This window comes from Pholcus phalangioides, unplaced genomic scaffold (assembly GCF_987345545.1).
Source record: "Pholcus phalangioides strain wild (caught in Gottingen) unplaced genomic scaffold, Ppha-v1.0 ptg000022l_1, whole genome shotgun sequence".
Classification (NCBI taxonomy): Eukaryota; Metazoa; Arthropoda; class Arachnida; order Araneae; family Pholcidae; genus Pholcus; species Pholcus phalangioides.
Window position 1 is genome coordinate 14,561,193 of NW_028301615.1, and position 22,538 is coordinate 14,583,730.

Sequence of the window (22,538 nt, forward strand, 5' to 3'; positions counted from 1 at the left end):
AGATGGAAGCACCACACAACAAACATTACACATAAACAAACTTCAAAAATCATTGAACCCCCTTCAAAAGTTTGTAAAATTTTTTTAATGAAATAGCCTTTCTTTCGATTTTCAGGTGGTGTGAACTAAGGGGTATAAGGGAAAAGGGTTCCACTGAGAAAAATCAATTTTACAAAACTTATCTGGTATTGTCAATGCTGGAATAAGAGGCGATGTGTGTGTTTTAAGGAGGCGAGAAATCTCGCCAATGTGTGCCACTAAATGTGTTAATTTTTGTTGAATGTGAGAAACTGTAAATGTTCGCGTTTATTTTTTGACTTGGCGGTGTACAAATTCCCTTGGATATTTTAAATAGTGGTTCCGAATTTTTTATAGGTTTAGTATAATGAATGCGGAATTCCACTTTGTGGATATTACAGTATTATGATTAAGATTACATAAGAAAACTATGAAGAAATTAAAAAAAAGTAATAATAATTAATAAGATTACCGTATATTCTCAATTCTTTATCAGCTTTGACCGTCCTGAAGGATGGAGCTTCTGTTGACACTTCGCAACCGTATGTACCTTCAGTATTTAGGTCAGTCTTATGCAGGTAGAGGTGAGTAGAATTAGACTGCTTCAACTGCGATGAGAAATACATAAACTACGTTCTTTCCTCTCGCAAAACACATTTTAATGAAAAAGTATGTTCTAAATGGTGTGGTATGTTAATATTCGATCACAGAGTTTTCACCAAAGTTATATGGCAAATGAAATATTATTATCGTGAAATTATAATAAACATTTTTGTCTGCTCTTTACGTAGGGTGGTTATATATCATCTGCTTAATTTATCGGAAAATCACTGTTTGAATCTAGAGGTATTTTATTACTGTTGTAGCCTGGCGGCGTCCGCCATAAACTCATTTAGCTGGAGAATGCCTTTCTAACTGTGTTATTGTTAGCGTGGTGTGAAAAACAGTTTTTTTTAATCGGAAATTTACTTAGTAAATTTGTGCTAATTTGGATAGGAGATAAGTAAAATACATTCGCGTTTAGACTAGTGAATTCGGAATCATTAGATTCTACGTTTCTTTAGCTATTTATTAAGTAGGAAAAATGTTTGGTTGCTGTGACCATTTTAAAGTGAGATTGAGAAATTCCCACGAAGTATCGTTTGGGGGATCCATTTAATTATTTATCTGAAATTCATCGGGGGTTTTCGTATGCCGACTTTTTGTTATAAAACCTTAATTTTTTCAACTAAGTACATTTTGCAACTAGAAGCATACATATTTAATTTTACTTATAAAATATACGGAATGCGCCACAAAATCGTTATTAGTTTACAATTTTATATTGAAAGAAATTGGCATATTCGAATGTGGTTTGCGAAAAAATTATTCTCACGAACGAACATCAACATTTGGGTACAGAAAAAAAAAAATGTAGTTTAAAATTTTGTCGGTAGACAGGCACGGCCACTGTGCGGACGTGTGTGCATCGTGCCGGACTCTCATAGTAAGGATTTAGGTTTGAACCCTGTTGACGCACAATGGTGATCGGGTCACTACTGTTTTCCAACTTCGAGACGTGAACGCAATGTAGTCTCTCATTCAAAAAAGCCTCCCCTCTCTGCGGGGAGGCTTTTAACTCGATACATTGATTATTGTACAAGTAGAGTTTGATAAATTACATTGTGTGCTACATAGTAATTAGCTCAGCTGATTAAAGACATTTTTTAGTTCTGACATATAGGCCTATACATATATATTAAATAAAAATGGATTTCCTTTTTGAACGCTTTTATTTAATAGAATCTCTCGCAAACCGTCTACTTCAGTGGTTCTCAGCCTTCGGGAGCCCGCGGCCCGGTTTCATTTATTTTTGTAAGTGGAAAGCCCGGTCAAATACACAACTAATGGAAAATGAATGGGGGGAAAATGAAACGGCAGATCAGTCGTTGCCCGGTATGAATGTCACCGCCCAATACCGGGCCGCGGCTCGGCGGTTGAGAAACACAGCTCTAGTTCATTGGGATCCACTGCTGTAGAGAAATGTGTACAATGTCCATGTACGGTTATGTAGTAGTAGGCAGAGGGCATGAAAGCAAATCGTTGGAAATATAAAAATCCTATAGAATTCAGAGTGTACGATTAACAGATCATTTCTGAATTTTCCTGTAGTTTTAGATTCAGTCACTCTCATGCCACGTCCTCTATCGACAGAAACTTCAACTAATTTTTCTGTCAGTACCAAAGAAAATCCTCTTCGAAAGGATAACTTTTTTAAACCAATCACATTCGAATATACTAGTTTTTCCATTTTTATGAATTTTAAACTACAGACGAATTTATGGGACGACGTTGTCTTATACGCTACAGATTTTCTTTGTGATTTTGATATAGCGGGATTGAATTCAAATAAGGGTTCAGCCCTTGAAATACAGCTTCTTGATTTTCTTTTAAAGTTAGCGTAGTTGTGAATTTTTAGGAACAGTTGACGATTGTTTTGGCAACATTTGGCAATGGAACATATTAATAATCTCAATTCAACATTTCGTTCTTCTCAAATGTAAGCCAAATGTTCAAATATGCTCACTCGAACGAAATGTACGTTGTATTGGAAATGCATATGTAAGGAATGATGATGACACTCATTTGAAATCGATGAATATCTCGAATCGATTTTCCAATGCATATAAAATACTTACATCTACATACACTCCGAGGAGATCGTATTTCTGCGCCGGTGGTTCGTCACTCGGTAGATAGCGGAAGAACTCGAGATTATTCTTGTACCACTTCACCGAGTAAAGTTCGTCTTCACCTAGCTCATAGTCGCACACGAGCCACGCTGATTCACCTTTATGCAAAGCCCCAGGAACATCCATTTGTACGAATTTCAAACCCATACCTGAAACAGGAAAAAAACCTAGAATATTGTGGCAAAAAACCTTTTAAAAAACAACAGGCGGAGAAAAACTGATTCTATCAAAAACATTATATCAATCGGGTTATTACTCTCAAAAACTGACATTACGAATGTTTCCTATTTCCCAATCCGTACTCTCTAGTGTAAAGAAAGAACGGGAATTCATTGCTATCTCCAATGGCATTCCAAAATACTTAAAAAAATTATAAGAAACAAGTATTGTGCTACAATTTCGAGGAGGAGGAATGTTTTTAAATACGATAAAATCCATTTTTTCCCAAATACTTAAGTGCTCTAAAAGCACTTAGTTCACCATACATAATTTATTTATTTTTTTTAATATGTCGTAACTTCCGATGGATGTATAGCCACTGGAACATATTGAGGCGATAAAAATATTGGATTAAAGATCCTTACATCGGAAATTTTATTGGAAGATTCCTTAAGAATTGCTTTCGTATAACGGGCATTTGATTTGATTAATGAGCGGAAAAGGAAGGAGAGAATATAAATAAATAGTTCTTGAGAAACATAAATTTCATTTCCTCGAATTTCGAGGATTTACTTTCAAATAAGGATATATTTATGTTTTTTTTTATACACTGAAGTACTGGAAAAATTGGTACAGACGAGCGTTTGCGAATAAAGAAGAAATGCAACCAATCAACGTAACTCGGTCAGAGAAACACATAAATATAAGACAACGAGTAGCCTGGGATATTTGATCGGTTCTGCTGCTAAATGGTTTTCACGATTTAGGTCTAGTCACCAATGTTCCATAGTGCCACTCTAGAACCAAAAGAAAATTTTCGAATGGGAAGAAATCATTATATGGGTTATGTCTGCCACTTTGCAATGAGAAATATGAAGCGAAATTATTGTTTGGACAGGATGGAAAAATAAACATATGTTCGTATGGCTCAAAAATTAGATACCGCCATGCCTCCTCGTTACTACGTCTACCTAGGAGGCTTCGGTCATGTCAGACCAATTTTTGCGACAATATGAAGACCCTGAGCTGAAGTGTGCCAAGTGTTTGATCTACCTAAGAAAGAACACGTTTCGAGAGGGAAAATGCTCAAAACATTATGTATACAAATTTTAAACCATCAATATATTTGGAATCCCTGTCGGAGACGATAACTTCGCAAGTGTTCACTAAGTCACTCGGTTTGAGACGATGAGATTGAAATTGCAAATTCTATTGACGATTTCACCAAGCAATGCCGAGGTAGAGACAGTATGGACCACATTCATCAACAATAGATCAAGCTCGAGGAAAAAAGATGAACTAGAAAAAAGGGTTTTTACAAAAACATGATGAAATATTATTCCGAATAGTCATCACTTATAGTGGCAGGATTCCTTCAGAAGCAGGCATTCGTACCTGAAAGATTATAATGACTGCGTGATGTATCTCTGTTGATGTGGATATGTCTCTGTCAAAGCCCGAAATATGCCACTACGTGAAGTAGTCGGTTATCCCTGGCCAAAGTCCAATAACAAAAGACATGATACGGAATCATAGTCAAGTTGGCGTTTTATTTCGTGATAAGTATGTCCACGTTAGTTAAGGCAGCCCATCAAACAGCAGTCACGATCCTGAAATAATTTTTTCTCCAAAATTTGGAAGTAAAAAACTATATGTTTATATAATTATTTTTATAGTTTTTTTCTTTCGAATTTCACTTTTTTCCTCTCGTCACGTGAAACTAATCCAATACAGCTGCTATGTGTAGACATGTATCACACGTTGGCGCAGTGATGGTAACTCGTGGGAAAAGTTGGCCAAAATTGGTCCATATGGGAATTTTCTTGGCGTTTGTGGGAAATTTTGAGAGGTCATGAAACAAAAGAATTTTTGTTGAAAAAAATATATAAATGCAAAACACACTCACACAAAAATGCTTTTCTAGTGTAAAATAATTGACTATATATTTCCACCGATAGATGGCAGCACAACTTTCGGAATGTGTGGGAAAAATTAAGTCAAAAGGGGAAATTTTGCTTGACGAGGTTACCATCACTGCGTTGGCGATTAAAAAAATTATTTCGCTCTTACCGGACCGTCTTACATCAGCACATCGAGTTTCGGCCTGGGATCCCCGGCCAGTTCGTGGAATGGCCGGCCAAAGTCTGCATCATTTCTGCAATTCTGACATTTGCTAAAACTTTTTACCGATTCGCGAAGTTCTCGGCCAGATCGTGAATTGGAAGCACTTCGGGCTTTGGTAATGGCATATATAGTCTTATTATAAATAAATCATGGATGATAAATTGATAAAAAAAAATAAGAGATAGATTTTTTTTTTATTTATTAGTTTAAGGGTGTCAGTAGACGCTGTTCTTGTGCAAAATTTCACGTTTTCAACTGAAAATATACCTCGTATTTCACCATAAATTATACGCTGCCTTTTCAGTAAAAACTGTGATCTCACTCTATTTATATTGCGCATGATGTAAATGGTGTAAGCGTGGCCTAAGCATAATTTTATCATTTGATAACTTTTGACGCACCGCGGCCATTTTCTGCACCCGAGGGCTAGTTAAATCAGGACCTACAATTTATTGGCCATTCCAAACGGCAGCCTTTTTCATACTCACCGAAAGGTTGGTGCACTAAACCCTCGATGTAGGACTTCATGCAGTAGCAATTTTTTTCTTCTGTGGTTGCATCACCGTTTCTGTTGCACTCTCCGCGTCAGGAAAAAATCTGCCACGGGCGAACCGGGTATCGAATTCGCGACACCTCTAAATATTCTTTAATACTTCAGGTGAGTATTTTATCAACCTGGGCTACCGCGCCCACATGTATAAATTTGGGTGCGAGTAGTAATTTTAAATTTTTCTATTATTTGAGATAATTCTCTTCACTCTTAAATTAATTCGATACGAGTATATAACCCTTTAAGCCGCAAGCATAAATCACAAAAATCCTTCTAAAATGTCACATATTTTTTAAAGAAGTAATTTTTTCTTCCGTTTTCAGTAGGTGCAAAGTAATTAAGCTCTTAAGAAATAAACTTTTCTAAATATCTGGGTTTGCCAATGCTGAAGTAAGAGACTTTCAAAAGGAGACGGAGTATCATCTTCACAATGAAAATGATTACTGACTGATCATAAACCTTTATATCTAAGTATCAAATTTGAATGAGTAGCAGATACTTTTTTTCGGTTATTTTCATCTATAATCTAAAAATTTCCTAATATCTATAGTGTTATTCAGTTACTTCCAATTACAGTTTTACCATGGAAAAATTATGCCACAGTAAAGCCCGGTTCGAAAAATTAAAATAGTACTCTTAATATATAATTTTATTGAGTTGAGTCAAATTCGGAATTCTCAAGTATAAAGTGGAGAGAGGGAGGAACAAAATACTCTCTTTTCTCCGAAAACTTCTGACTTTGAAGCTTTTGTGATGCATTTATTATGAATCAAAGTACACGGTTGTTGATCGAAGGCGCGCGTGTGTGTGTATGTGTTGATGTGTGTTGTGTGGGATGAAGGATAAATTAGCAAACTCCCGATTTGGCATCGGATCAAGGATCCTCTCCCTCCTTCTTTCTCTGTTACTCTACGTCGCCACAGATAACGATATCAGTTTTAGTTTCGAGAAAACCGGGTGATGGTAGGAAACTACTTTTCGATGCTTTTCGAGGAAAACAGCAATGAGTTACGTTTCAGCGCGTTACGGGCACCGTGGTAAGAATGGCTTTTCCCACACCGGCACCGAAAACTCAGGTTTCCGGGATGATAGGATGGAAAACCGGTGGGAGTTTCGTAGGTGGTGGGAGCATGATCGGTTATCCTGTTTAATTGCCTCTGTCGCTTTATCTGTTTGAGAAAAGAGGGAGCGGAATCTAGCAGGCTGAGATTTCAAACACGTACATACACGTGAACACACACACACACAAACACGGGCAGGCGAACGCACCGGGATTCGGTCCGACATTTGTCACATCCCGAATTTCGGTTAATTACTGCGAATGCTAATTCGAAAAGGAAATTAACCTGCGTTTTATCCAAAATCCCTCCTCCTGAAAATAAACGGAACGAGTTTGACAACTTTCCTAGCGATATTCAAATTGGAGCACATTTCGAAGCGATATCGCATTACTACGGATATCGTTTCATAAAAAAAAAAATATATATATATATAAGATGGAGAGAGATTCTGGTTTAGATTATTTCCCAATTGCTGAACAGAAATTAAATATTGTTGTTGATGTAGCTCAAATACAAGACGAATAATCTAAAGCACTTTCAAGATGTGCTGTTCATTTGATGATGAATTCCGATAATAATGAGTTGTCAAAATTTCAATGATTATTATTAAATCTGCATAATATTACGAGATCGACGAGAAGCAGTATACAGTAGGCAGGCTATCAATCTTTAGCTTGATTATTTTCTTCAATTGTTATTGCTAATTGAGTTCCTTGAATTCCAAGTTGACATCGGACGTATTTTAAGACTCAGAGAAACGCTAGCTTTAAACCATAAAAAACAAATGTTCCCGAATGTTAAGTGCTATTGTTGTGCTTTCGTATGATGACACCCACATACCCATATGATTAATGAAACCAGACAATTTTATCAAATATTTCTTTGAAATACTGCAACATCTCTGCTACAGTGCCCTGGCAGGAACAGTGGGATTTTTTTCTGCCTCTGACTCTGCCTCTTTTGAGGTAACGGAAGTACGGTGCTTTGCATCAGTCCAGGGTTGTGAGTGGTTCTATCTATCTATCTATCTCTGCTACAGTCGAGACCTTTACTTTGTTTAGAGACCTCATAAAACTATTTGAAAATACGAAAATATCGAAGGACATTTTGAAGAACTGGTTGCTCTTTAAGCTAAAATTTTCTCCGAAAAGCACATTCAGTGACTTTCATTCCTTAAAAGAAATATGTTGTTCTTATATTTTCAAAGTAATGATATTTTATAGTTTGAGCTCGTTTCAGCATTGATGCTTCCTCAAACATTCAATTTTTACTTGTAAACTGATCATTCAGTTTATATAATTGAACAGAATGTTGCTCAGGGGGACGCATGTGTCCCATTTCTTGACAAGCCAAACATGAATCATTTTTGAACCTTGTACTTCGGAAGGGAATACCATGTGTAGAGGAGACATATTGCTGACATTTTTATACTATTCAAATGTTTTCCTTGAACAGTACCGACACAGCGTGTTCCCGGAATAGCAACTTCTCATTTTGTTTTTAAATATTGACAATTTTTTTTTTTGTCATGTAATGCTATTCAGGGGTACCTCCTTTGCTCAATACAACCTTTCTATGTATTTTTTTCCATGTATTTCAAGGGTTGTCAATTAAAGTATTAAAACGATGAGATCTCTTATTTCCGGGCAAATAAAATTTCTTCAAACTTGATAATACATTTCTTGTTGGGGGCTATCGTGACTTTTCCATTTGGCTAACCATAATATTTGCTTGGCCGAGATTTTGACGTCCGTGCTGCTGAAAATCGGTGGTATAAATGTCTCACTGGAGCTACTACTAATCGTACGTGCACCTCGTAAAAAATCCCGCTGGGGAATTTCTAAAGAATTGGTATACGTCAGATTGAGTGTTTTACGTGTATAAGTCTCAACGAATGGCCTCAACGTATACAATTGAAATGTTGGGTGGGGGAAATGGTTTTAGTCCATAAAACAAAAATTTTCAGGAGACAGAAACAAGGTTTTCCTTCAAAAATCTGGTCTAATTACAATGTTAGAAACTTTATTTTAATTTTATATCATGGTACATGTTATGTAAAAATCAAAACCAAACTATTTTCCAAGAAGCAAATAAAAAACATGGTTGTACGATTTTTTTTTATTTTCTTCTGCCCCCATAAACATGTAGTTTGAGCTGGATTCTGATACCGAACACACACACACATAGCAAAAAATTAAATATTTATGATATTTGATCATGGTAAGATAAACTAAGTTAAAAGTAGATGCAAAAATTATTGGTGATTAGTGCAGAAAATATTCAGTTAAAAAAGTTTATTATCTCTCTAGTCATCTCATTAACATCTGCCAAGTATAAGTAATCATACTGTGCTCATCGCTCTTACGTCCATCCCATACCAAGTTGTGAATGCTTTTAAAGATTGCAGGTCATTGCACTTCGCTCGAGAGATTGGGACCTTGTAGAAAACTTCCAATTCTTCGATAGGCATTTCCTTCTCTTGGTGGTCGATGGTCTTTTCTTCCTTTTTGCTTGTTTTTAACAATAACTTGGTTGGTGTGACTACCAAAGAAACTGGAACGGTGGTACGTACACTAAACGTAGCGTAGAACTATCTACAATGGAGGCATCTGATTGGCCTTGTTGGCAGTGAAAATTTTTTCTGATACATATGCTTCAAAAAATCTGCCCAATCTTTAAAAAATTCTTGTTTATGGTCAATCACTATGAAAGAAGATGGTTTTACACGACCGCTGCTTATAACTTTCATCCATTCCTCTGGAATCTCGATATAGGATGTTTGTGTTGGAGACAGCATAAATCTATACCCAATGATATTTTTGATGCACGAACTAGCCTCAAATTCATGAGCACAAAGCACGGACTACACATCAGTAAAACAAAACAAATTTGCACACTCAAATATCACTTTCTGCGCATGCGCAAATGCTGAACTCTGAGCGTTCTTCCATCTACTCGTCGTGCTTAAAATCATTGTGAACCCATTATGCCGTATCTTTCTTCCTTTATTACAGCGGACAGAAAACGTGGTTGAAATAGACGGTACTGAACCATAAAAAAATCGCAAAAAAAAAAAAAAATAAATAAAATAAATCGATTTTTTGGACCGATATCGTCTTTACCCACCCACCGACCCTTCAATTGTATATATTGGTAGAGTTTGTTTCGGTTTCTAGTGCTACTGTCATGTGTCTTACATTTTTTTCGACTTACTACCTAACAACAGTTCTAGTCGATTTCAATTTCGAATGTATATTGTACACTACACGGGTATAAAGAAACATGGTTCAAACTTATGGCGGTAGAAAAGAATCGTAGCTGTTATATAAGTGTGAATATTAATTATTAACATTTTAATGGCCAATGTTCCCAACTCAAAACATCGGTTTTTTTCATTTGAAACAAAAATATTGTTCATAAAATGTATTTTATTGTTATTGTTATGATTAGTGTTATACTTTATTTGTTATTTTCTTTTCTGAAGGTGTGAGAAAGCCATTTGCAGACTTAATTTACAAAACTACTATTCTATTCGTTTTAACACTTTTGTCGAAAATTATATTTTTTAAAATAATTTTAAGGAAGAATAAAATTTATTTACTTGTCTTTATTTTTATTTTTAATGTTGTTTCTATGAGAGCAGATCAGGTCAAGCAGCCATGTAGAATTCTTTTTCTTTTATGAATTCTTCGGTTGATATCTTTAAACTAAAGTCTCAGAGGAGGAAATTGAAGAATATTGATAAAAGTCTATTCAAACCTGAATTCGACTTATAAATGATTAATGAAATGAAATATTCAGAGGAGAAGATAATATGCTGATGAATTTGGTATTTTTAATTGTGATATTTTTCAGAGAGGGTTTTTAATGGGGTTTTATTGCCCTCAATAATATAACACTATGCTCCACCATGCGAAAGGCAATCATAAAATACGTCGATACTTGCAGATTTCGACAAAACGCATCCACACTTCTATTTTTTAACATTTAAATGCCCACTTTCACACTTTCATTGATTTGAATTTCCGATACAACAAACAAATCCGATACAGAAACTACCGCTTTCTGCAAAGTATTTCCATTTAAAATGATTGGGAAAAATCATGATCGTGTCGCTGTTCATTCTATGTTAATATAGCAATACGGGGTGGGCAAAAAGTCCGTAGAAACTTTAAAAATTCATAAAAACCGGAAAAGTAACCGAAATAAATAACGGTTTGCAGGGCTAGGTCAGCAGCGCTAGGTCACAGGAATTTTTTTTACGGCAGAGGGAAAAAAACTCAAAAAACAGCATATATGTGGCACTGACGTACACAAGTGAAAGAAAAGATACGGAAATTACGTCCATCCAATCTGTCTGAACTGAAAGATGCCATCCGCCGAGAGGTGATATGCATACATCCGGACCTGCTGCACTCTGCCGTTGCTGGATTTGTGACTCGCCTGCAATGTGTTATCCCCTTTGGTGGTGGTCATGTGGAACACAAACTGCTGTAATGAACGATTTGGATGCATTCTGTTCCTCATTTGCGTTTCTTTTCTTTTACGTGTGTACGTCAGCGCAACCTATCGGCTGTTTTTTTTTATTTTTTTTTACCTGTCTCAAAAAAAATTCCCGTGACCTAGTGATGCTAACCCTACAAATCGTTTTTCATTTAGGTTATTTTTCCGGTTTTCTACCGGAAGTTTCTACGGACTTTTTGCCCGCCCTGTATTATACGCAATATCATAAAAAATGTAAGCGGAAAACAACAGAAAGACCGTTGTATTGGATGATCAACCTGTGGTCGCCGTCTTTATCCCGAGAAATGAATCACACCATTTCCTTAGTGGATTCGCGACCAGGTTCAGCCAGTGACTTAAGCTTTACCCAGTAACCATTCTCGGCTCAAAAACGGATAAACTAAAAAAACCAAAAAAAAAAAAAAAATCATCAAAGATCACCATTTGCATGATTCACCACATCGACAATGGATACTAACGTCATCTTGGGTTTTGGAGGAAAGCAATTTTTTCTTCTCTCCTCCCCGTTCTGTCATCATAAATTATGCATAGGTGAGTGCTGACAGGGATGAGCAAAAACTCAAAATGAAAAAAAAAAAAAAAAAAATGTGGTGACGTTGGAACCGAGAATAAACAATTTTTTTCCCCGCCACGTTTTCTCCCAGTAAAAGAGCGACGACGACGAGGTGTATATCCTGCAAATAGGTTGAATAAATTTCCACTCTCTACCGAAGAGAAAGAGACCATTATGCAAAAATGTTAGGTTAAAAAGGATCATTTTCGATGCAAGTTTTCACGAGTCGGCGTCAGTTACAGGCCTTTGCAGCATCACTACCTCCTTAACCCCTTCTCTTTTGTCTTGAGAAATATAAGGACCGAAAACAAGCGAGAAAAAAAATGAGCGTGGATAATTTGCTTAGCAGTTATTTAATCTTCAACATTTAATAAAACGTTAAATTACTTCTTTGAACATCCAATCTTTTGTGTATGTTTGCGTATCCGCCCATTTTTCTTAGGGGAAAAACAAGTTACGCAGCGAATTAGAATATGCGTTTGTTGTTGTGCAAATGAATGCTCAAACTCATCATCCTCCCTTGGGCAACAAAAAAATGTTTTTCCAAGTTTTCCTGTTGTTCTTCACAGGATCATAAATCAGAAAACTGTATTTTTATCTTAAAATATTGGTAATTATGGTTGGATTTTTTTAAAATACTGAATTGAAATAATGTCACTTACAATAAATATAGAAAGGTATGAAATAATAATCATCTTGATCTTTTGTCTCATTGAAATCAAACATAATATTCGCATTTTGATTACCACAAATTAATTAAATGTGTGTTGATCTATCCATTTTTTTAATTATTCTGAACTGATTTGAAAATTATTCAAAAATAATATTGAACACAACATTATATCTGAACAATTCCAGCGGGATTCAAAACTTATCATTTATCTAGATTATATTTAAAGAATGTAGAAAACATATTTATATAAATATATGTTATTAACGCATACCGTATATACTCGTGTATGAGCCGAGTTTTTTGTTTTATTGTTCAGAAAATCTTTCATATATTGGGAGGGTCGGCTCAGTTTTTGAGCGCGAAACTCCAGCCCAATTTCATCAAACCCCTCCCTCCATAGCGAAGTTCACTAATTCTGACCCGCAAAGTTGATTTAACTGAGCCGATGAAAATAAAGCTATGTTTCAGCATGGCCACTTCCGTGACCTAGAAACACACTGAGACCCCCTACAAATTAGATACAATTCATGGTAAGTGCTTCGCAAAATAATCTAACATCAATCCTGACAGCATGAGAATTACAGCAGTTTTGTATGTCAACCATGTCTTTTTGCCCTTGCTGTAGACATTGATAAGATAGAAAACGCTTCAATGCTGTCTCGTAAGAGAGTAATTGGCAGGAAGAAAATATTTGTAAGTTTTTGATAGTTTTCCATTATATATATGCTACTGCCAAAACCTGAAGTGCGGACAGTTCACGATGGGGCGATCACTTAGCCAAGAGTTTTGGACAAAGTCCGAAATGCATAAATGATTCTGACTTTGGCCGGCCATTTCACGAAGTGGCCGAAGACCCCCTTGCCAATACTCGATGTTCTCGATGTAAGACGTCCCGGTAGGAGAAAAATCCATTATTTTAATTGCCAAGGTGTGATACATATCTATATACTATATAGCAGCTGTATTGGATTAGCTCCACGTGACGAGAGAGAGAAAAAAATTAATTTGAGAGAAAAAAATTAATTTGAGAGAAAAATCTATAAAAATAAATGATACATCAACATATGGTTTTTCCTGCCAAATTGTGAAGAAAAAAAATCAATACTGCATCGTGACCGCGGTTTGATGGGCTGCCATATCTTATGTGGAAATAAGTATCACGAAGAAATACACTAAATTGACGATGATCCTGAAAATCATGCCTTCTGTTACCGTACTTCGGTCAGGGATCACTGGCCAAACACACACTGTGAATATTAAGCTTAGAAACATGTAATTTGTTTTTGTTGGATTCAGGAGACACAGGGCAACAAATTTTTAATTGGAAGTTAGAGCGCAGGGGAACCGTATGAAAATTTAGATTTTTTTTTCATTTGGTGGCACACCGCATTTCAACTTTCAAAACTGTTATAGGGTAATTTTTGAACGCCTGTTGAGCATTTTATAAATTGGAATTTTACCTACGACGGACTGTTGATGAGATAAAGGCCATACTAGCATTTACAGGACACCCTGTACATGCATATATACTGAGTTAAAAATGGCACTTATAAAATGTTTTCACCTTGAATGAATATAAAAATTATGAAAGATTATCTCACCCAAGCGAATTATTATTATGAGCGCCGTCATTTCAACTTTTTTCGGGGAGGGGGGGGGCAAACATTTTCCAGGGCGGAGCAAAGCACATGTACTCAATGTATGTATATATATATTTAGTGTATTTTTTTTAGTGTACTTTTAAAAGCCAGGGGGAGGGGGGCAACGCCCCCCCCCCTAAATGACGGGCCTGTTCGTATTTTCAATACCAAAAATTAATTAAAATTTGTGTTGATATATCCATTTTTTCTACAATTATTCTGAATTTAATTTGATGATGATTTAGAAAAAATATTGAACACATATTTTTTCTGACCTATTCCACACAGAAGGGTTAAAAAATTATTATTCTATTAGATCTCATAAAAAGAAAGTAGAAGAATATTTATAAATAGATTCCTTTGATTTATTTATCAACTAAATACAAATATTTGTCTAATCAAGTGGCTGAAAAAAAGATGCCGATAAAAATATGGATTTAAATATCTTATTGATAATAAGTTCGGTAAAATATATCTCATTAAATGTGTTTCTATGGTTTTAATCACGTTAACTATGTGTAATCGCTGACCATTTTAGTGAATTTGATACATTTTCCTAAGTTTGTCACTTTCATCGCTTGGTATGCATACTACCCAAGTGTCGTTGGTGTTGGATGATAAATAGCACGAAATCGATCATATTTGCTGGTTATTATTGCGATTTCGAATTGCGTATTGATAAATATGATAAATCTGTTCCATTGCCACGATAAGATTTATTATTTTGAATACCGTATTTGCAAACCGGAGTGTGAACGGGATAAAATGAACTGCAAGCTGTCGCCGATTATTAGAATCACGGTTAATGTTATCATTCACAAGTATTGTTCACTTTAGTCAAGTGCGGATTGGACCAATATCATAACATTGGAGAAAATTTGTTTATAGTTATCAAGGCAGTGTTTAACGAATTTTTCTGAATATCTCCGAAATAACTCTTAGAATCAACTCCTATTTGACAAATTGTGACATCGGACCTAGATATAACGAACTGCGATTGCGATTTAAGAAATTTTACGACTGTACCCTGATAGAACGATCTTGTTTTTTAACCAATTTTATGACTGCACCTCAATATAACGAACACATATGTAACAAATCCTATCACCGTTCCCCTGATACTACTCCACTCAACTTTTCTCCCTTACTATCGAAATGTTAAAAAAGTTGTTTTTCTTTTCAATATACGGTAGAACCCCGATTTAATGAATGGGATAAGATACATATTTTTATTCGTTAAATCGATAAAAATCATTATATTGTGGTCCAACTACATTTATTTAACATACTATACTCACTTTTTCAGAAATTCATCAATAACGCTAGAGTATTATGAATAATCACCGATAAAAGTGATGATTTTTTAGCACTTATAAAATTTACCAACAATACTTTGGTATAACGGATAACCGCCAGTAAAAGTGATAAATTTATCAAACTTACCGAAACGATTTGTGATTATGCATAATAACTAATTTACCGTTACATATATACTTACTTAATAATGATATGTATAATGTTTTCACATTTATCAAATAAAAACAAAGTATGACGGGATTACTTCATCCTTACCAATTATTATTCGTATTTGGAATACCAAAAATTAATTAAAATATGTGTTGATATATCCATTTTTTCATAATTATCCTGAATTAATTTGAAGATTATTAAAAGATAATATCGAATATATTATTTCTGAACTATTCCAGAAGGATTCAAAAATTGTTATTTAATTAGATTACATAAAAAATGTAGAAGAATATTTATAAATAGATGTTTTTAATTGAATCATCTTTTTCGCTGTAGGAATTGATGATTTTGGGTTTAAAAAGAAATAAATTAATAACGATGTTGAATTAATTTTTATTATCTATGGATAATGGGTAGCAGCTAAGTTAATGACTTTCTCATTAGCCAAATAGGTAGAAAACGGAAATCTATTCGAGATTGAATTCATTCATTCGAGAACTTTCTCCATTTATTTATTTTTTCTGCTCGTGGTGCACTAATTACATAAATTGGTTTGAGTCTTTTTTTTTGTACCATGATAATACGATAAAAAGCAATGGGTATCAATTATACCGATGCGATTAGTAAATAGGCATTTAATTGTCTACTAGATTCCCTTGAGTTTAAATTTCTAGTTAAAATGTTACTGCTGCTTATAGTACATCTTAATATTTTTGCAGATGACAAACTCCATGTTTCTGGCGGTTGTCTAATTTGTTTCAGCTAGGTCTACGTTTCTGAAATAGGTTCCATGTCGTAGGTTCTTGGATAATTATAACCATGTAGATTGTATGTTGTTATTATTTAGGAGGTCTCTTTTTGGCGGAGCGGTAAAATGGTTTCCGTGTTCCTTGAAGAGACCGGGGGGAAAAAATTCAAAAATAATTCAAGTACAGTCCACGTCAAATGCTGGTGAGAAGCGTTAGAATAATTTGTACTGTTGGTTATAGAATTTCTTATTTCGCGGCTGATTACGTATAAGTGCTAGGTGAGCTTTCGTGCTAAGTGATGAACTTTTCTCTTAAAATGCGCTCTATGACCTAACAAATTTGGAAACCACAGCTGTTAACGCCTCATTACATTTGGGATAGGTTAGAAATATCCTGTGATATGTAAACTGAATGGTGTGCTATGGTATATTTAGTCAGTTAGTGAGCACCGTGTTGCTCAGGTATATTAACATGTTGAAGATGGGATCTGCAAAATTGGTTATCACACGCAAGTTGGTTTCAAAAATGGTTTCATGTTGCTAAGAAGCAAACGAACATAATTTTATAGGAAAATATCGAAACAAAACATCAGCAGCCCCTATAATTAATCATCATTGCACTTAATTAAGAGAAAATCTAAGATTACTTCATTGCACAAAAATAATGATAAAATACCGAGCGATAAAATAAGTATATAAACACATAATCTCTACAAAAAAAAAACCCCACCAAGAACAGCCCAATCGCTACGAATGTGGCAGGTACTTATATCACATATACGTATGAAAAGGATCAGTATTGCGAAGGAATCATGCAAAAATTCTCGCCACCAGAAGGCGTGGAAGTGTTTCTCCAATTTTTCGTGAAAAGGCCTCAGACATTGTTTCCGTGAATTCTCTGTTGAATGAAACATATGTTTTGGCTTGAAATACTATTGTGAAATTCTGAAAACGAGGCCGCATCATTAGATTGAGCCAAGTAGGGTGGAAAAATCTAATGCCCCCACTTGTGCTGTCAGGAGCGGTGGATGCATGAAGGCGCACACACACAGACGAGACAAAGCAGGGCCATATTATAAGGGCTATCACATGGCGCGCCGGAGGGAGTCAGTAAGAGCTGACATCATCTCTCTGACAGGACCAGTTTATATTCATTGGCTACCCTGGTATTTCAAGGTCGCGCTGTAGTAAAAAAGTATTAGAGCAGCGACGCCACACACCCGAACCTGCCTCAAACAGGATCTGGGTTCAGTGGGACGAGTTTTCCTAGGCGAAGGTTTTCTGCGCCACGTTTAACGTGAAAACTCTGATTGGTGAGAAAGCTTGAATTTCTGGGATTTTAATTAATTAGCGTTCTCACACTGTACGCAGCTAAGAAAACCTACTCTAATATAGGGAAATTTGGCTCTATGTCGTTCAACAGTAGATAGAATCACTTCATCGCAAGCCCGAGCAGCACAAACGGCGACAACACCAACCATTCCATCGCAGATGCCGTATCAGTCGAGGAACCTTTCTCGTACCGAAGCATTATCAGACAGAAGGAAGAAGTTGTTCCCATGGCGCCTGTTCATTTGGTACCAGTCATTAACAGCCCGTCAGTATTGACTTCGTTCGCAGTCACGTCGGGAGCGACTGACCTAGACAGCTGTAAATTTGTACCGTATCACCTTCAGTGATGAGCCGCAATTCTCTTCGGTGTTCAATGACAGTCATTCTCCACAATGAAGCCCGGTGGTCAGCGGCCACTATTATTCTTTGGAAAAGCATACTAACCCAATAGCAGGTGTGATGGTATTTGGTCATCTGTAGTCGTCATGCAGGAAACCATGGATGTCCAATGATATGTCCAGGAAATCTCGAAGCCAGGTTTTTGCTTTTATGGTGGACTTCCAGCAGGAATTTTAAGCAGGATAATGCTCGTCACGTACGATAAGAGTTTTACTAAAATGTCTCCGAACTAGATTCTCCTTTGCAACAAACATGGTCAAATTCTGCATCAGACCAACATGCAGAATATATACGTCTGTACAGCACCTACGGTCTGTCATCAATGCCAGACAGTATCTTATCTTGTTTTCGCCGTAGAGGCGACTCAACAGTTGTTGTTATTTTCGGTGCCCCTGTGCTGTTCTCCAATGCAAATGATTGCTTTGTTTTGACATTGTGATTGATCATTTACACGTTTTACTATGACAATTACGCACACCTAGTTTCGTTGAAATCCGAAATTTCCTTTTCTATGGCGTTACTTTAATTTTTTTTCCCCCGGGAGTATGAATAATCAAATTTCAGCAGGTATTTACTAACTACATTTTATGTAATTCACTTTTTCCTTATACATTCTTGATCGTATTTCTATTTGAAAAAAACTAAAATTTTATTTGTCTGAAAATCCGGTTTTTCACTCAAAGAATCCGACAGAAATTCCTACCATCCCTGGAACAGTAATTTATTTTTTTTATGGAGTCAGTTTTTCAAAAGATACGTACGCACATAGGAACATATTTTCCAAGGAAGTCAAATCTGATTTTCAGCGTATATTTAAGGTAGGAGGGGGGAAGGCAAAAAAGGCAAATCTGTGCAAAGTCAGGAAGTTATGGAAAAAGCTGCCGAGCAAAAGAAGCACTTTATTCCCTAAAGAAACAGATGTTAAACATTTTATTCGCCGTTACACTTGACTTGCACATGCATTAGAGCAGGAAAGATTCACTTTTAACTTTCTTGAAGTATCATCTACATTCGTACGGAAACCCCCCTCCTCTCGCAGAGATCATGTATTATTCATGAAAAAGTAAGTGATTTTGATCTTAAAATTCCTACAGCTGAATTCAGAAAAGAAACGATAGAAAATAAAAGCAAAAGAAGAATTCTCTGAAAAAAAATACTACTACCAAAGTCTCCTTAAAACGCGGAAAGTACAAAAAGGATGGAAATTGGCTCTTAAGATTTCAAAGCTGAATTGTCATGTTCAAGGGAATAAATGTGATCCATACTTTATTGGTTCTGACGCGGTCAATATTAATACGATTTTTCAGAGATATTTTCCCATTAAGGCACGTGTTCTTTTCTTGCTTGTATATATTCGGATGTATATTTCCCTTTCTTATTTATTCTTTGTAAATATTCGTCGATAAAATTCATGAAGAAAACGATATTATTGGTAATGCTATGAAAAGTAGAATACGAAGCCATTCCTATACAGATTCGAAAATTTCATTTGCATAAATCCTATATAAAAATCATTGATGAAGGAATAGAAAGCATATTTTCAAATATTGATTATAGTAACCATTAGTTTGGAAGTGATTGTTTTGAATGACGATGCATATATTTTTGTATTGATTGAATTGCTTCATGTAAATCATTGAACGATATAGTTTGTTTAGATAATTCTGTTAACATAGATTTAAAATATTACATATGTTGATTATGTTTTACCGAAATATTTATTTAAATTATTATTTCTGTTTCATACGTTTATTTTACAACATGCAATACTTGGTCATAACCTAAAAAAATGAAGCATGATGCAGAGCTGAGAAAATCTATAGCCTGACATGCCCGGGGCATGTGAAAATTTCGACCGGGAATATTTTTTTCGTCGCAAAGAGATATAAAAATTGAACATTTTCGTTTTTGCAATTTTTTTTTTCATCGACGATGATGCAAGTGTTTCCACGCATGTGCGTAAATTTCACAGAAATGCTTTTTATGGCAGCCATGATGCAAATGTGCAGTGGAATTATTTTTATATATTTCAGGCAACTTCGACCCCTTGCTCGTGAGCACCCGGAGTATTCGATGCTCGTGTCCGATTTCGGGTTCGCGAGCACTTGATCAACTTTCTTACAAATCTTTCTGAACATTCTTTACAAATTGCATTCAAGGATTGAAATCATTCCGATGTCGTAAATTTGTCGTAACGAACGACAAGTTTTCTTTGAGATCAGGTACAGGCAGTGCTTGCGACAAGAAAAAAAGATTGAAGACCTCCTATCTATTTTCACAGTTGATTTATTTATACTATTTAACAGACCGGTGCGATCACGGGTTCTCATATAGGCTACTGCACCTGGCCTCAAAACGGAATTATGTATTGTAAATAGGATAAAAATGAAATCTTATGCTGCCACTGGGCTCAAAATAGAATCATATATTGAAATTAGGCTGTTCTGAAAAATGGAAAACTCTTCACTGCCAGCGAAATATTATATCGTAATGGTATTCACGGAAGAAGAGAAAAGACTTCTTTAAGTGTATGTGCATGAAAACTCAAAAAATATATTTTTCCCAACAATATCATATATTATATGGCCCAATATATAAAATGTCCGAAAGAGATAAAAATTCTGCAATCGATTTTCTTATTATAAAAAAAAAAAATTTCTGCACAGAATATCGGAAAAAAATATCGCAGAAACTACGATCTTTGCTGCCATCTATAAAATGAATTTTGAAATATGTGTTATAATTTCTCAAGTGAATTTAGATATTAGTCTTAAATCAGTATTCAGCACGAAAATGCACGAAATGCGTCATAATAATAAATATTATTTGTTTTTATGTTGCGTACCGGTATGAATGTTGTCGTAAAAATACCGGTTAATGTATTTTTTACCAATTGTTTTACACAACCCTTGGTGTGCTATAAATATTAAATTGCTCGTAATGGGTGGGCTGCATTTGTATTTCGTTTGGAAATTATGCGGCAATTTTTTAATTGACTTGGAATTTGTCGTTATCTTCGGTATTCGATTTTCTCTGTGAAAGTTCGAGATTCACCTGTTTCATTGCATCAATTCAATTAACTATTCATATCTGCAGATTACTATGTAGATAAATTCTGTACAACAATTTCTAGGAACAATAGTAGGATATGCGTTAACTACGATATTGCTATTAACAATACATGTCCATAGAAACGGATCCTAGGAATGGATATATGCATGGGCAATAAAAAATTGGATATAATAAAAACTACAGATATCTCTTCAGTTTCGTTCCCTTTTGTTGAGTTAGAGAAATAATCTTTATGTATCTAACAGTAGTTCAAAAATATTTAATGCATTATTGAACTCTGAATTTCTAAACGATAATTGGTGTGAAAGTGGAAATTCAAAGCTGCGTGATGGATGAAAAACTGAATCTTGACAATAAGGCAGATATTGAGCTGTAAAAAAGACCATCAATCTTAATCCAGTCACCTTATATACGTATAGTAGTGGCTCAACGGAATGTTAATCGCTTAGAAATAGATCTCAACAAAAGAATAAAAAGGCAACTCACCCATAAACGTGCTCGAACCAGAATGTTAATGCGAATATTTCGTTTCATGTAATGTCTTAACATTTATGTACTGCCACAATATTTAAGTCAGAGAAACATGCCGTAAATACGTAATCTTTTTTATATAGTCCACAGGTGGAAGAAATCTGCTTTCAAAATATTCATGTGCAAGGGTCGTTTCAGAAGTGAGTGTCGTTTGGTTGTAAAATAAAACACGGCAAATCTGATCAAGTCACTCATGTGCAGAAACTGGTTATTTATTCACTTTAACATATGGAAGACAGATCGCAGCACCAGCAAGTACACGAAGCAAGCGCAATTCTGACAACATGAATATGTTGTATTTTATGGCGCGCGCACACACATACGCACAGGTATCAATTCATTAGAAATTCCGCAGAGGAATGTGTACGGTTAATGTATCTACTTAATGTACATGCAGAGGTGCATTTGCGGTTAAGTAGTAGAAACTGGTTATTACGGTTCGTAAATGGGAAATTGTTATTTCCGTAACATTTTTTACACACTTCATTGATACAGTGGATAATAGTGTGGCTATTCATTCAGTAAATGAACCATTCGTTCAGTAAAATGGTTCCTTGATACGATTCACGAAATTCAATAAAATCAGTTTGAGCTCAAATAACTATTATTATAACCACATTATGGAAGGAAAATTACGTGCCTTTTTTCTGTACTTTTAAGTCTGGAACAACATTTTCACTGCGAAACTTGCGGAGTACTGTTAAGAGTTTCTATGCATACGATTTGAAAAACAAAAAAGCTTCTTTTCTTATTATCTTCTCCAGTATTAAAAGTGTATGGAGAAAATTATGACTATGCAAAGTAAAAAGTCAGTGAGGATAATACTTTTATGCTTAGAAATCAGTAATCACAGTAATATATATTGGTTTCTTACATTATTTTGCATTTTTATCCAATCAGAACTCGGTTCTGAAGCAACTTTCGTGGTTGTGATACACACAACTGTATGAGA

At 35.3% G+C, this 22,538-nt stretch overlaps 1 protein-coding gene across 1 annotated transcript in view; it reads right to left on the reverse strand.

Annotated features, from left to right (window-relative positions):
- The window catches only part of LOC149069509 (cell adhesion molecule 2-like), a 60,983-nt gene that overhangs the window by 24,919 nt on the left and 13,526 nt on the right, over nucleotides 1-22,538 (reverse strand). The window contains exons 2-3 of the mRNA XM_089249826.1: nucleotides 2,697-2,899; nucleotides 491-626 (exon numbers count right to left, since the gene is read on the reverse strand). Of these exons, the coding sequence (XP_089105952.1) occupies nucleotides 491-626; nucleotides 2,697-2,899 (339 nt within the window). The remainder of the gene's footprint in view (nucleotides 1-490; nucleotides 627-2,696; nucleotides 2,900-22,538) is intronic.